General features: G+C 51.2%; 2 protein-coding genes across 2 annotated transcripts in view; one reads left to right on the top strand and one right to left on the bottom strand.

Annotated features, from left to right (window-relative positions):
* The window catches only part of INSYN2B (inhibitory synaptic factor family member 2B), a 97,000-nt gene extending 94,509 nt beyond the window's left edge, over positions 1-2,491 (top strand). The window contains exon 4 of the mRNA XM_060197163.1: positions 2,069-2,491. Within this exon, the coding sequence (XP_060053146.1) occupies positions 2,069-2,255 (187 nt within the window). The 3' untranslated portion in view covers positions 2,256-2,491. The remainder of the gene's footprint in view (positions 1-2,068) is intronic.
* The window catches only part of DOCK2 (dedicator of cytokinesis 2), a 352,493-nt gene that overhangs the window by 184,605 nt on the left and 152,618 nt on the right, over positions 1-15,270 (bottom strand). Inside the window, exon 21 of the mRNA XM_060197015.1 lies at positions 11,776-11,871. Coding sequence (XP_060052998.1) covers positions 11,776-11,871 — 96 coding nt within the window. The remainder of the gene's footprint in view (positions 1-11,775; positions 11,872-15,270) is intronic.

The raw sequence follows: 15,270 nt of genomic DNA, 5'->3' as shown, positions 1-15,270 counted from the left end.
ATCAATGTGTGGATGGATGGATGGATGAATCAATGTGAGGATGGATGGATGAATCAATTGGTGGATGGATGGATGGATGGATGGATGGATGGATGAATCAATGTGTGGATGGATGGATGTATGGATGTATGGATGAATCAATGGGTAGATGAATGGATGGATGGATGGCTATATGGATATATGGATGGAAAGATCAATGGGTAGATAGATGGATGGATGGATGAACCGATGGAGGGATGGACGGATGGATGAAAAGATGGGTGAGTGGGTGGATGGAGGGACAGATGGATGAACAGATGGAATGATGGATAAGTGAATGGGTGGATGGATGAATGGATACGTGGGAGGATTTCTGGATGGTATGATGGATAAGGAAATTGGTGGTTAAGTGGGTGAGTAGATAGATGGACTGATAGATGGACTGGTGGATAGATTAGTGGATAGAAGGATTGTTAAATGAATGGAATGGAGGAATGTCCTGTACCAGGCTGCATAAGATGCCCCGAGAACAAGCAAGGAACAGTCACTTTCTGTGGCTCATCTGGTGCTTCAGGATGAAGGTCACTTTCTGACTGGGGTGAGGGCTGGGAGGACTGTGACTGCCGTGCTTCCTGGGAGCATTGCAGAGGTTGTCAGAGACCACCCCTCCCCAGCCTCTGCATTCATCTCCCCAGGCCTCCACGGTGGGAGACGGAAGCCCAGCCTGTGCCCAGAGACAAGCCAGGGGCAGGGCCCACAGTGCCTCTGCTCACCTGCCTGACAGGTCCCAAACTTCAGCTAGGAGGCTTCTAATGTTCTTAAATGAACTGTCCTGTTACTGCAGACACAGAATCACTGAACTAGCGGAGCCAGGAGCCGAGGGTGTCTGTCTGTCTGTCTACCTCTTCTCCTCCAGCACCAGGCCTGGAGATGGAAGGGGCTCCCCAAATGCTGGCTGGGTGGCGGGCTGGATCTGCGGTGCCCGGCCGAGTGCATGGTGCATCTGCTTCTCACAGGTCACTAGGAGCGAGAAATGGCCTCTCTGAGACCCCTCAGCTGAATGATGGTGGGGCTTTGCCTGGGGAAACCTGGCCTCACTTCCTCCGTTTTATAGGTTATCCAGCCAGGAGTGGCCCCTACAGAGGGGGACCAGGGAGGGACAGAAAGTGAAAAGAAGTGAGCTGAGAAGATCTTCCAAAGTGCAGAGAGGAAAGCAGCAGACATGCCGCTCCCCCCATGGTCCCCACTCACGGACACCCATCAGTCAGTCTGCTATACAACAGGCCACCTGGCTTTCTGAAGCTTCCCCCTCCCTGCCTGGCCTTCCTGTCTCACGGTGGCCTGCGACAAGGCCCCACTGTGGGCTTCCTTCCTTGGCCATGAGGGGCCCTCCTGACCTGCCTTGTCAGCAGTGCTGGCTCTGGCTCCTGGGCCTCTGGAAGGTACCGTGGAGATGGCAGAAGGACCAGTGACAGTCCATCAGGACACATCACAGACAAACAGGGTCCTCTCTACCCTCCATGGGAAAAAAACCCCTGCCCTCAATTTGACCACAGCAAGCAGGAGGGTGTCCTATTTTCAAGGCTCTGTGTTTCCTCCAAACTCCCCCTTCCTCCGGCTTTCTGGGAGCTGAGGCAGGAAACCAGTAACATGCTTCTAGAAGCCTTGGTTTCCTTCTTGGCAGTGCCCTGTGCTGCAAGCTGCCCGTGAGAGAGAGTGACGCTGCAGTGAAGAGGAAAGGGAGCATGTCTTTGGGCAGCTCTGCAGGGCTCCTCCCTGCCTCCTCCCCTCCCTCTCTCCTTCCCTCCTCTTCCTTTCTTTCCTTTCTTCCACCTGCCTCCCAGGCTCTGGGGCAACCCCAAGGGTCAGAGCACTAGTATGCCCTGCAGATCCTGGCTTTCTCCACTGCTCACTCTCCTGCCATTACATGCCAGCTTCATGGTGAGGACCTCGGGTTCAAAGAGGTAGGGCAGTTTCCCCAGGGCCACACAGCTGGCCTCTCTCCCCCTGCCTGCCGGACACAGAGACATGATGTGAAACCATTGTGCTCCAGTATGAATTTCCGTCTCCTATATTTTCTGTTTTCCAGCGTGGAATATGACTTTCGGCAGCAGGAAGGCCGGTTCCATGAGGTCCTGCAGACGCTGGAGGAAGCCGAGCCCACAGAGGAGGCCTCGCCACCATCCCAGCTCCTGGCAGAAGCCCCTGCCCCGGAGAAACAGGACTTGAGGCGGAAAAGCAAGAAGGTGAAGAAGAAATGCTTCTGGTGGATCTGAGCTTGGTGGGGGCGTTGCCTCTGATGCCTCTCTTACCACTTGGGGCACCCGCCCCTCAGGCCCTGTCTGCCTCTTAGCAAAGGCCCTTGGTCGTGAGCTGTGAACCTCAAACAGGAAAGGCTCAGTCTGGCTGAGTGCCACGGGACACCTGAGCAGCAGCCTCCAGTGAGCGAGCTCCACAGCTTCCTGAGGACTCGTGACCCTGGGTGACCAGCTGCCAAGTCCCAGGCTGCACCCTGGTTTGAAGACTGTGTACTTCCCAATACTCTGTGATACTGATCAACTCTCATGCGAGAGAGAGAGAGAGAGAGAGAGAGAGAGAGAGAGAAGCTGTGTCAAGAAGGGAGGAAGAGGAGGCTTAGGAGCAGATTCCCTGGGCAGCAAAGAGAAAATGCACCAAGCAAGGAGTATTTGCGTAAGGCACTGGCACGTAAGCACAGTGGGAAGGGTAGGCAGGGCCTGGGTCACAGGGTCACCCCGGCACAGTGGGTCCTTTCCATGGCCCGTCAGTCCCAGGTGGGGGGTCGGGGAGGTGCTGAATGAACCTTGAGCTCTGTGCAGAGTACAGTTAGCCTAGGGTTCCAGACCACCAGGGTGACTCTCCTGCAGACAGAACAGATCATGGCCAAGGCTGCCATGCTTCCTGGCCTGGTGTCCAGGGTCCAAGGGCGGAGGGGGTGGGATGTGATCTGAGGCTCAACTTGAAGATTCTGCAGTTAGGCTGCCGCCGCTATAGCGAGACCTGGAAGCCCGTCTGTCCTTTTTATCTCATCAGGAAATTAGATGCGACAGAGATAAAGAGATGAAATATACTGCTAGGCCTGTAGGCAGGTGACAGACTATGTCCATTGGTCTCCACAGACCCCCTTGCTGATGGCCAGGCTGTGGTCACCCAATAAAGAGTCTGCAGGCCAGGGGGTGAGGGCATCTGGGAGATAAATATATATTTCTCCCTCTTGGTATTAAAGAGCTTTCCTTCCTGAAGTCTGAGTTCTTTGAAAGCCTGGTTCACGTCTTTGAAAAGACCTCCCTTCACACCCTTCCACTGCACACATGGACCCAGTCCAGGGAGCATGGCTGAGCAAAGCCCTCCAGTAAAACCACTAAGTAGCTTGCCTTCCACTCTTAGAGCTGAGAGGCCAGCTGGTAAGGTTCCTTCAGTCGTGTTTCCGCCCAGCCTGTGTTTGGACTGCTCCCCCCCCCCCCCGGGCTCTGCACATTCAAACAGCAGAGCCCTCAGAAGCCCCATTGCTGGGGGTCAGGTGCCTGAGTCAGTTTTTGCCGGCTATAGCCCCCTGTGTGAACGTGGGGTGTACGTACCCCACTGTGAGTCGAGATTAGCCAAGCGGCCCCCTCTGAGCGTCTCCACTTTCCCTGTCACCAGGCGGCAGTGCAAAAGCTCTTTCGTGAGAGCAAGAGGGAGATTTGACAAGGCATCCCCAGCTCCCCTGTTTAAGGCTTGGAATGTCATTCAAGATGTTCTCGGTCTGCTTTGAGTGTGATATTGAAACCCACTAGAATGAGACTGGAATGCGTAACGTTCAGCTGGAATTAAGACGAACACATTTGTCAACCTCAGGCAGCCTCGTCTCCACACCATCACGGAGCATTCTGTCTCCACACAGTCCTCTCTCAGTTGGCCCCAACCGTGGAAGACAACAGCGCAGAGGATATTCCCATCAGAGCAGGCTCATCTGGGATCTCTTAAATGATCTCAACTCAGAGCAGAGCTCCCACCTTACTTTGTTTTGCCGACACTCCTTTTCAAACGCAGTCAGTCACATTCTCAGACAGCACACCCAGAGTGACAATCGCCTTGCCTCCGACCAGTGAGAGACCCAGGCAGCTGGACGGTGCGCCGAGCACCTCCTCTCGGACAAACGGTTCGAGTTTTCAGAGCCTGTTTGTCTATTTTCAAACAGAGCTGTAAACGCCCACTCTCCCTACCTACTCCCTAAGCTCCGTGCCAGGGCGGAATGACCCATTGCTGAGCGGGTACACCTGCCAAAGTTGGCCTGCAAGATTCAAGAGACGCTTCGGGCGAGGCCTGCCTAGCAGACCCAGGAGCTAGGCCGCTAGCAAGCTTGCGTTGTTATGGGCACACTAGCTGGGGGTGGGGGCTGCCGCTGCCCGTGAGCTTGGGCTCGGTGAGATCGTAGCTGGGAAATACCGGCTTGCCTGGAGACCAAACCGGCCGAGGCTACAGCAGATTCCGTCGCAAAGCACAACACAGCCTTGCTCGGCCCCCTGCCTAGGGCTGGGCAGGACGTCTCTTTCTGAAAAGGGGACGCTGGCAATGGGTACCAGGGAAGAGGATCCAGTGAACACCTTCCTGCTGAGCATAAAACCATCTCACCTGATATGAAAGCATGCAACACATGCACACACACACACACACACACACACACACACACGCACACACACACACACACACACACACACACACACACACACATCCAAACGCTAAAACGCTCTTCTCATGTGAAAATTGCTTCTATGGACATGTTGCTCTTGAAGTTATAGGACTTCATGGACAGATATTAATTTAGCAAAAATTAAAAAATTAAAAAATACCTAATAAAACATAAAGGAAAGAAGACAGGTATGCCCCAAATCAACTTCCATTGCTGGTGTTGATGTAGCTTTCCCTGCAGTTAAACAATAATAATAATAATAGTCATAGGGGTACTCACTGTACTTGGAATCACAGATAGCTCCTTTCCTGAGCACCTTCTTAAAGACTGTGTCCTGACGTGAGGTTTTGTAGATTTCTAAACTGTTTTAAATGGGATATTATCTTTTGCAATAAACTCACATATTTTTTCCTAGGTTTCCAGACTCCATTACTAGTTCAGGTTGATTTCGATGATAAAAGGTAAACGTAGGAGGACGCCATGGTGATGGGGCAGGGCACAGGGTGGAGTGGGGTGGGGCGTGTTTCCTTTTGAGGGTTTCCGTATCCTTCCCACGGAGGGAAAGAATTGATTGAATTGAACTAACTCTGAACTGAGTGTCCCTCTGACAGAAGGGCTGGTGTGCCCTGACACAGTGGAGGCGGCGTGAAGATGGGGAACAGTCCAGAACCTCATTCAGATGGACACGCCGCCACAGTCTTTTTTTTTAATATTTATTTATTCATTTTCCCTTTGTTGTTGCCCTTGTTGTTTTATTGTTGTAGTTATTATTGTTGTTGTTATTGATGTCTTCGTTGTAGGATAGGACAGAGAGAAATGGAGAGAGGAGGGGGAGACAGAGAGGGGAAGAGAAAGACAGACACCTGCAGACCTGTTTCACCGCTTGTGAAACGACTCCCCTACAGGTGGGGAGCCGGGGGCTTGAACCGGGATCCTCTCTCCGGTCATTGTGCTTTGCGCCACCTGCGCTTAACCGCTGTGCTACCGCCCGACTCCCACCGCCACAGTCTTTACTGCTCTGCCCACAAACCTGTACCATCACTTCGTCATCACTTTGCATTATTTCCCCATCATTTTTCAACTTCAAAGACAACTCTATATCCCCACTAGGAGGAAAACCAATATGATGTTCCAAATATAGGAGATGAAATTAGAATAACTTTATTATGATCTTGCTAGGGACTGCTGAGTGAACCAGCTAAGCTTGATTTCTGCTCTTTCTGATTTAAAAAAAAAAAAAAAAACCAGAATGTGTTGACTTCATGCAAGTCTTTCCTGTCTGATTAATCTGGGTGTCTGAGAGATAACTGAAAAGGGAGGCCGGGTAGTGGCACGTCTGGTGAAGCACACATATTATAGTGCACAAGGACCCGGGTTCAAGCCTCTGTTCCCCACCTGAAGGGGGAAAGCTCTGTGAGTGGTGAAGCAGGGCTGCATGTGTCTGTCTGTCTCTTTCCCTCTCCATCTGCCCCCTCCTGTCAATTTCTCTCTGTCTCTATCCAATAAAAAAAATAAAATGTTTTCTTAAAGGAGAGATAATAGAAAAGAATATACCTCTCCCAACTGTGTTTTGAGGGTAGAGAGGAAAGAAAGGTGAGGTCCCAAGGCTTGGGCTTGGGGGTGGGGGCAGGGGGACTATCCTCACATCTGCTGTGGTGGGCAGGGGCTTGGCAGAGGTGGCTAGTCAGGCCCCCGGCGTCTCATGCAGAGGGGTGAGGTCAGGCGGCCACCTGCAGTCTGGAAGGTGAAGGGGGCCTGAAGCCCTGGTCCTCTAGCCCTGGCTGTGGGGGTGTCTGTGGCCATGCAGAGGGGTCGATCCCCTTTTCACAGGCAAACCGCTGTGAGTTCCTGGGGCTGGCATGGTGCTGGCTGCGTTTCCCTTTACTTAATCACTCAATCGATTCCACTGTGCAAACCAGGGTAATCAATCAGGCCCAAAATATATCAACCGGAGGCTGGTTTTAACTACTCGGAATAAAAGCAAGATCCCAATTTCAACAAAATTATCCCGATTGCTTCCTTTCCAAACACTTCTGGCAGCGTCTGGCCCCCTTTCCCGGAAGCTGCTTCCTGGGGTGTGTCTGTTCCCCCTCCACCTCTAGGACACAGAGGGCCTGGGTGCTTTCTCTAAAGAGTGAGCAGGCTGTGTTGGGGTGCAAGGGCTGGCCCCTGAGACACCCCTCACCCGCACCCACTCTTTGAGACCTCTTGGCCGGGGGAACAAGACACCTGGAGGCCCACCTGGAGGAGCACAGGCCAGGACACGGTCCGGCTCCAGCTCTTGAATCACCCACAGGGCACATTGCCGTGCTCCGTCACGCGCCAGGGAGCTTCAGTCCAACTTTCCTTTGTGATGTTCTAGCCTCTCTGGCTATGATGGCTGCTGAAGTCCTCGCCGGACTGGGACTGTGTCTTCTTCCTCAGGGACATGTGGAGTCACAGTGCCTCTTATCTGTGACAGAGCCTGGCACGTCACCCACAGAAGCCATCCCCCAGAGACACGGCGGCTTTGCCCCCACACTCTCCTGCTCTCACGCCAACCACTTTACCAGGGCAGAGGCAGGCAGGAGAGCCCACTTGCCTCCTCCACGCAATTCTGTGTTTTGTTTTGCCAAAGAGAGAGGACAGAGAGTCAGCGGAGTGGCTCACTGTGAGGGCGTTTGCTTGCTTGGTCATTCATACAACTGAGGTTCAAGCCTGGCCCCCACTGCACTGGGAGAAACTTCAGTGCTATGGTGTCTTTCTTTCAGTTTCTGGCTTTACTGTTCTGAGAAAGTTGGCCCAGGGCCCTCAGGTGGTGGTACAGCTGGTAGAGCTCATGTGTTACAGTGCACAAGGACCCAGTTGGCAAACGCTAGAAGAAGAAGGACCCGGTTCAAGCCCCCAGCCCCCACCTGCAGGGGGAAAGCTTTGCCGATGGTGAAGCAGCATAGTAGGTGACTCTCCGTCTCTCTCCTTTGCTATTCCCCTTTCCCTCTCAATTTCCGACTGTCTTCATCCAATAAAGATATTTAGGGGACCAGCCCATAGCGCAGCGGGTTAAGTGCACAATGGTGCAAAGCACAAGGACCGACGTAAGGACCCCGGTTTGGGCGCCCGGCTCCCCATTTGCGGGGTCTCTCCACAAGCAGTGAAGCAGGTCTGCAGGTGTCTATCTTTCTCTCCCCCTCTCCATCTTCCCCTCCTCTCTGTCCTATCCAACAACAGTAACAACAGCAATACCAACAATAACAAGGGCAACAAAATGGGAAGAATGGCAGTAGCAGTGGATTCGTGGTGCAGGCACCCAGCCCCAGTGATAACCCTGGAGGCAAAACAAACAAACAAAGAAACAATACCAAAAACCATAGGCAAAGTAGGGGCCTGGTGGCTTAGACTGGGGTTAGGCGGACGCTGGGATGAGAAGGAGAATAACCGGAAGTGGAACTTGCGTGCACAGTGCCTCTGGGTAGGGCAGGCCCGCACTCTAAGTTGAAGAACTCAGAGAGATGGGGATGGGCCACTCGGGGCCAGTGGGGAGTCGGGCTGAGGAAGCCCTTGGCGGCACACCTTCAGAGAATTTCCATGGCAGGTGGCCAGGGTTTCTCTTGAGTGCAGAGAGCACCGTGACTTATGCCTGAGTCTCATGCTGAGTTCAGGAAGGTTCTTGCGAAATGCTGGATGAATACCTGGCCACAAGGTCAAGAGACTCACGGACAAATGCTCCTCGCGTGACTACGGGCTTTGGACAGCAATTCTGCTAGGAAGGCGGGTTACTGAGCCGTTTTACAGTGAAACCCAAGACTGGAAAGTCTTAGGATAGAGAAGAGGAGATGGCAGAATAGTCACTGTCCGAACAATTCAAGAAAAGAAGGTAGGCGGTGTTGATTCCCCCGAGGACCAGCAAATTAATACAACAGTGAGATTCAACCCAAACCATTACAATAGTCGAAGGACTGACCATTCCAAGTGCTGGTGAGAAAGTAAATAAATTGAACTCTTGTCCATTGCCCGTGGAAATGGCGATTGGATAACCACTATGGAAGACACGAGGGAAGTTCTTTGTAAAGTTGAAACATGCCCTTTCTACAGGCCCCAGAAATTCTACTCCTAGCTTCCTACCCAGGGGAAAAAATTTTTTTAAAAAAATGTTCATGCAACATTTGCACATGACAGTTCACAGCGGCATTAATCATAATCCTGACAAGCTGGAAGGGATTAAGATCTGCATCAACTAGTGACCGGACCAGCACTTGGTGTATTTATGCACTGTGCTCCACTCAGCAAGGAGGGAGTTAAGTAGCAACGCATCTTAAAACACCGATGAGCCTCAGGAACATGGAAAGGGAAACCGTCAGACACACAGGATCTCGAGCAACATGGCCTCGCTTCTGTGAAGTTATAGGAATGGCAAGTCTGCATAGAGTGTGGGCAGGGGGCGGCTTAGCCTGGGGCTGCGGGAGGGTAGGGTGGGAAGGAGAGTGACCTCAAGTGGAACTTGTAGGGAGGCGGGGCGTGAACTGGACACAAAACTGGGCCATGCTGATCACCGTGCAGCCCTCTGAATTCTGAATTAACAGACACTCACCACCTTGAACATTTACACATGGCTACATTTCAGGCAGGTAAATCAGACTTCAATAAAACTATTGTTTTTTTAAAGGGAAGAGGGGGCTGGGCTGTGGTGCACCAGGTTAAGTGCACATAGTATGAAGCACAAGGAACCATGCAAGGATCTATGTTCAAGCCCCTGGCTCCCCACCTGTGGGACCTTGCATAAGCCGAGGTTGAATGTGGAGCAGGCCGTCCAGGGGGAGACCCCGAGATGCCTGGGAGGTGAAGGCTTTCTGCCAGTCTCCCCAGGGGCTTTTTCACCTCTATGGGTTGAACAAGAGGGAACCTGCCGAATGGGACTGAGCCCCCCTGTAAGCCTTCTACAAGCAGGGGCTCATGTCCCCTCTGTGCTAGCTGGCGGTTTCACTTCCTAGTTCCCCAAACTAGCTCGACCACTGGTTACTGCAAAGACCCTCACCATTTCCCTGTTTCCCACTCTCCTGACCATATATGGTAACTGTCTCTGAAGGCCCCCAGCGGCCCCCTCCTCCCTTGCCATTCCTGACCATATAAGGTTAGGCCATAGCTGTCCTGTTCTCCCCCTACCCCAACCTATAAAAGCCATTGCTTGCCATACAATAAACATGCTATTCATAGGCAAATGGTGTCCTGGGGTGATTCTTGGCTTCCTCTCTTGCCACAATCCATAGGGAAAGGCCCCCAGCTTACTCACTCCTACTGCCCTTGGTCCGGCCCCTTCAGCCCCCTCCTCTGGCGCACAACAGAGTGGGTCAGCTGACTTGGTCGGACTAAGAAGCGGGATCCCTATCAGGACCCTGACACCCAACTGCAGCGGAGACACTTCACAAGAAGTGAGACAGGTCTGCAGGTCTCTCTCTCTCTGTCTCTCCTTCTCCCTCTCTCAATTTATCTCTGTCTTATCCAGTAAAAGGGGGAAATGGCTGCCAGGAGCAGTGGATTCATAGTGTTGGCACTGAGCCCCAACAATAACCGTGGAGGCAAAAAAGAGGGGGGTGGATGGGTAGAAAGAGGAATGTGTGTGTGTGGGGATGCCCACCAGGCAGTTGAGGTTCACGATGTCTGGGTTTATGCTGGACGCTAGAGACAAGGCAGGATTCCAGCAGACTGAGATGCACAGAGAGGAACTAGAGAGAAGAGCAGCGTGGCGGTGGGGCATGCCCCTGGGCGTTGTCCAGACAACCGTATCCATCTCCAAGTCAGTGAATGGTTGGATAGACAGTTGGAAGGCTGGAAACTGATTTGGCTGCGGCCAGGCCATGGAAGCAGAGAGGGGGTCAGGCTATCGATACGCAGCAGGGTTAGGGTTGGGGCATGTCCTGGCTGAGAGGAGCCAGACAGCAGTGGGAAGGCAGTGCCAGAAAGACAAACAACCAGGACTGTCTGCTGTGACTGGGGATCCGCCAGCATAGGGAACGCATGGGGACAGAGACACGTCGTGCGAGAGGGAAGAGGCTGGCTTGTCCTGTGACCCAGGCAGGGTTTCGAACAGGCGCCGCCTTTAGGGAGAGGTGCAGAGGGAAGAAGGTTCTGTACATGGAAGGAGAGAAATAAATCCACACCCACGGTCGTCATCTGTAGCTCCACAGGGAAGGCACGGAGAGAAGGGAAACTGAAATGCTGTCTGGGTGCACCAGGAGAACTGCCCATGTAGACGCTTGCAAATGAGTAAGGCATGGTGGGACTGGGGGTGTGCGGCGGACAAGCGGGACAGACCCTCAGTCCTGTAATGCACACGGTGTACATTCAGCAGACACAGGGACGTGAGCAGGTGTAAAGAAGACAGTTCCACTGGCTGCTTCCAGGAAACAATCCCTTTTCCAGAGATGGAGTGAATAGCTCCTGCCTACTCTGTTCTTTGCCCTATCAGTGCCCCCCTCCCCCAAGCCTGGTCACAGATGGGCTTCCTGAAATGAAGTCCAGTGGTCTGGAGACCAGGTGGTGTTTGCCAATCATGTACTTAGTAGCGAGCTACCAGCACGTACAACGCAAGGTCATCTCACAAACAGCGTGAGGAGCCTCCGTGGCCCTTGAAAGGTGGAAGCTGTAAGATTCAAACTCATGCAGCTGAAGGGCGTGCCAATCATTGTGCCAATCATCCGGTGGCATCTTCTGACATCGCAGTCCCTGCCTGGAGCATTGCTCTACCCACTCATTCACTCAGGAATAATTTATCAAGCATCTGCTCTGTTATATGTCACACTCTTCTCATATCCAAGGGTGAGAGTTCACGCAAAGCGAAGACACTTAGACAACCAAGGCTTCCGGTAGACAGAAGTCTGGAACATTCTGCCTGGCACACCTACAAAGAGCTCCTGTCACTGCTCTGACTTGGGAACTTCCCTTCCCCCGGAGCTCCCGCTGGGTGAACGATTTCTACCTCTTATTTCATCTCGGCAACGCACGCTCTCCTGATACACTCCCCCAACAAAGCAGTGATCAGTTGCTTTGACAGGATCCGGTCTTTCTGGAAATCCACTCTTTTGACCCAGAACAGTGCAGAACGCTTGACAAAGAGAAAGAGCTCTACTCACAATCAGAACGTGGTCCCGGCCCATCGTGATGACCGTCCGGTTCACTGTGCGGAGCAGCTGAACCATGATCTCCTGGATGTGGTGGTAGGTGAAAGCCTGAAATAGATGCAGAGACACCTGTGTGACCACCGGGTCACTGCACCTGCACACCTCTCCCAAGGATCCCATGACATGGTGGCCATCACCATCACCACCACCTCCACCACCACCACCACCACCACCACCACTATCACCACCACCACCACCACCACCATCATTATCGTCATCCAATCTCCACCCATATCACAAGTCACTGCTGGGCTTCAGCAAATTCACTTTATGATGTGAGAGTGACACCCTCAGTAGTAATTCCACAGAGCAGTCTAGAGAACTCTCTGAAGGCTAGAAATGGACCTACCCTATGACCCTGCCATTCCTCTCCTGGAGATATATCCTAAGGAACCCAACACACCCATCCAAAAGGATCTGGGCACACATATGTTCTTAGCATCACAATTTGTAATAGCCAAAACCTGACAGCAACCCAGGTGTCCAACAACAGATGAGAGGCTGAGAAAGTTGTGGTATAAATACACAATGGAATACTACTCAACTGTTAAGAATGATGAATTCACTATCTTCCCCTCATCTTGGATGGAGCTTGAAGGAATCATGGGAAGTGAGATCAGCCAGAAAAAGAAGGATGAATATGAAATGGTCTCACTCATGGACAGAAACTGAGAAATAAGAACAGAAGGGGACACAGAAAGCTGAACTTGGACTGGGTCTGGTGTGCTGCTCCAAAGTCAAGGGCTCTGGGTACCCCAGGGCAGTGCTTTCAGGCCCTGATGCCTGAGGGCGGAGGAGGCCCTAGGCTGGGGGTGAAAGTGTTTTGCAGAAAACTGAGAAGTTCTGCACATGGACCAATAGCTGTAGTGTAAACCAATAATCCTCTCATTAAAAAAAGGTGGGATGCAAATAAAAACAACACTGAGATACCACCTCACCCCTGTGAGAATGGCATACATCAAACAGGACAGCAGCAACAAATGCTGGAGAGGCTGTGGGGACAGAGGAACCCTTCTGCACTGCTGGTGGGAATGTAAACTGGTCCAGCCTCTGTGGAGAGCAGTCTGGAGAACTCTCACAAGGCTAGACATGGACCTTCCATATGATCCAGTAATTCCTCTCCTGGGGATATACCCCAAGGACTCCATAACACCCAACCAAAAAGATAAGCGTACACCTATGTTCATAGCAGCATAATTCGTAACAGCTAAAACCTGGAAGCAACCCAGGTGTCCAACAACAGACGAATGGCTGAGAAAGCTGTGGTATATATACACAATGGAATACTAAGCAGCTATTAAGAACAATGACCCCATCTTCTCTGACCCATCTTGGATGGAGCTAGAAGCAATTATGTTAAGTGAGCTAAGTCAGAAAGACAAAGACGAGTATGGGATGATCCCACTCATAAAGAGAAGTTGAGGGAGTCAGGCTGTAGTGCAGCGGGCTAAGCGCAGGTGGCGCAAAGCACAAAGACCGGCATAAGGATCCCGGTTCGAACCCCGGCTCCCCACCTGCAGGGGAGTCTCTTCACAGGCGGTGAAGCAGGTCTGCAGGTGTCTGTCTTTCTCTCCCCCTCTCTGTCTTCCCCTCCTCTCTCCGTTTCTCTCTGTCCTATCCAACAACAACAACAACAATAATAACTACTACAATAAAACAACAAGGGCAACAAAAGGGAAAAAATAAAATAAAATAAATATAAAAAAAATTAAAATAAGAGAAGTTGAGAAGGAAGAACAGAAAGGGAAACTCAAAGCAGGATTTGACTGAGTTTAGAGTAGGGCACCAAAGTAAAAATTTCTGGGGTGGGGTATGGGATGGGACACAGTCTTTTGGTGGTGGGAATGGTGTTTATGTACATTCATATTAATTTGTAGTCATATAAATCACTATCTAATTAATATAAGAGGGGAAAATTGATTTAATGTCTCAAAATTTTTAATGCACAGATCATAGGCTGATTCTTTGAAATGTTGACTCTCTTAAAAATTTAGACTACAGAGAACAGAAGCAACCAGTGGCATTATTCTATAAGACACAGCTATATGCAAATAATGTCAAAGCACATAAATTATGGTGATGTTGTATATGATACAGCAAATCCTAACAAAGGGATTTTCAAAGTTAACCCAGTTGACAAATAATATGATTACAGCAATAACTATCTATTGCCTTCTTAAACCCTAAGACAACAGGAACCTCCCACTTCCTCTATAGAGCCTATATTTCCCCCAGTCCTGAAACCTCTAGGGTGGGGCACACTTTCCTGCATGCTTCTCTCAATTCATACCAATTGATACTGCATCTGCTGATCCCAACTGAATCAACACAACAAGTACCACCTCGACATGCTTCACTTCAGACTGTGTCCAGAGACGTCAGACATGGAATGCCAACCCTTCAGCCTCATTACTCAGGTGAGACCTTTACTTTCAAAGGATTCTCTAATTCCATTTCAGGTGGTTCACTTCCCAACAAAGTCCCAAAACCTAGATGTATGTTGGGCAGTACCCCAGCTTCCCCCTGCTTAACTCTGCAGTCTGTTTACATAACCACCAGAACCACCCTGCCTGCAGGGCATTGGTTTAATCCTCACTGGTTCATACTCCTTTTTTGCTCCGCCCCCTCTCCTAGACACACCCTGATTTCCACCAATCTCTTTTCACTCCACCCTCTCTACATCACATCCTGTTTCCACCTTACTTGGTGAGTATATATACAGCGGCTCTTCTGGTTGAATATACTTGGGATTGCCTTCTGGCTCCGAGAGTCCCAGAGTCTCTCTCCTGTGACGCTAGCCCAGCACGAGTTCCTGATCCCTCTCCCACGCAACAGCCTAGGTTGGCTCCAGTTGAGTTCTCTCCAACCCAGAGAGCACTTGCTCGGAAAGAAGCACCCTCAGGCTCTCCCGGCATCTGGTGCCCAAACAGGGACACATAAGCAGCAGACTTATGAGGAGTCCCAGATAAGTATACACCATTTTGATATCTGCAACCTCGTGTTAAGGTACTGTGATTCTTTTTTTTTTTTTTTTCTTTCTTATTATTTTCCTGAGACCTCTCCGCCATGGACGATCTTTTCCAAATCCTGCACTCTTTTTTTCTATATACGATTTTTATATATCTGGGACATTTTTCTTGGGGCCACACCATGGATACTTTTGACCATGGTCTCAGCTTTTAGGGGATATATAGGGCAACCTCCCAAAAGGCTAAGGGACCTTGAGGCTGAGGTCCAAGAATTAAAGGAAATGGTCATTGCGCTTACCCAGCACCATAAATGCTTACAAGAAGAAGCAAAGCCTGTCCCAATCCTGACCCACCCTAAGCCCTCTGCATCTTGCCCCGAGGCTCTCGTTTTGGCAGACACGTGTCCGGATTCTCCTACGGCCTCCACAGCTGCTCCTTCGGCCACCCCCATTTTGGTAGACACATGTCCGAATTCTCC

The sequence above is a fragment of the Erinaceus europaeus genome, chromosome 9 (genome assembly GCF_950295315.1).
Source record: "Erinaceus europaeus chromosome 9, mEriEur2.1, whole genome shotgun sequence".
In the NCBI taxonomy this organism is placed as follows: Eukaryota; Metazoa; Chordata; class Mammalia; order Eulipotyphla; family Erinaceidae; genus Erinaceus; species Erinaceus europaeus.
The sequence above is the reverse complement of the archived record's forward strand: the minus strand, read 5'-3'. Positions and strand labels throughout refer to the sequence as shown.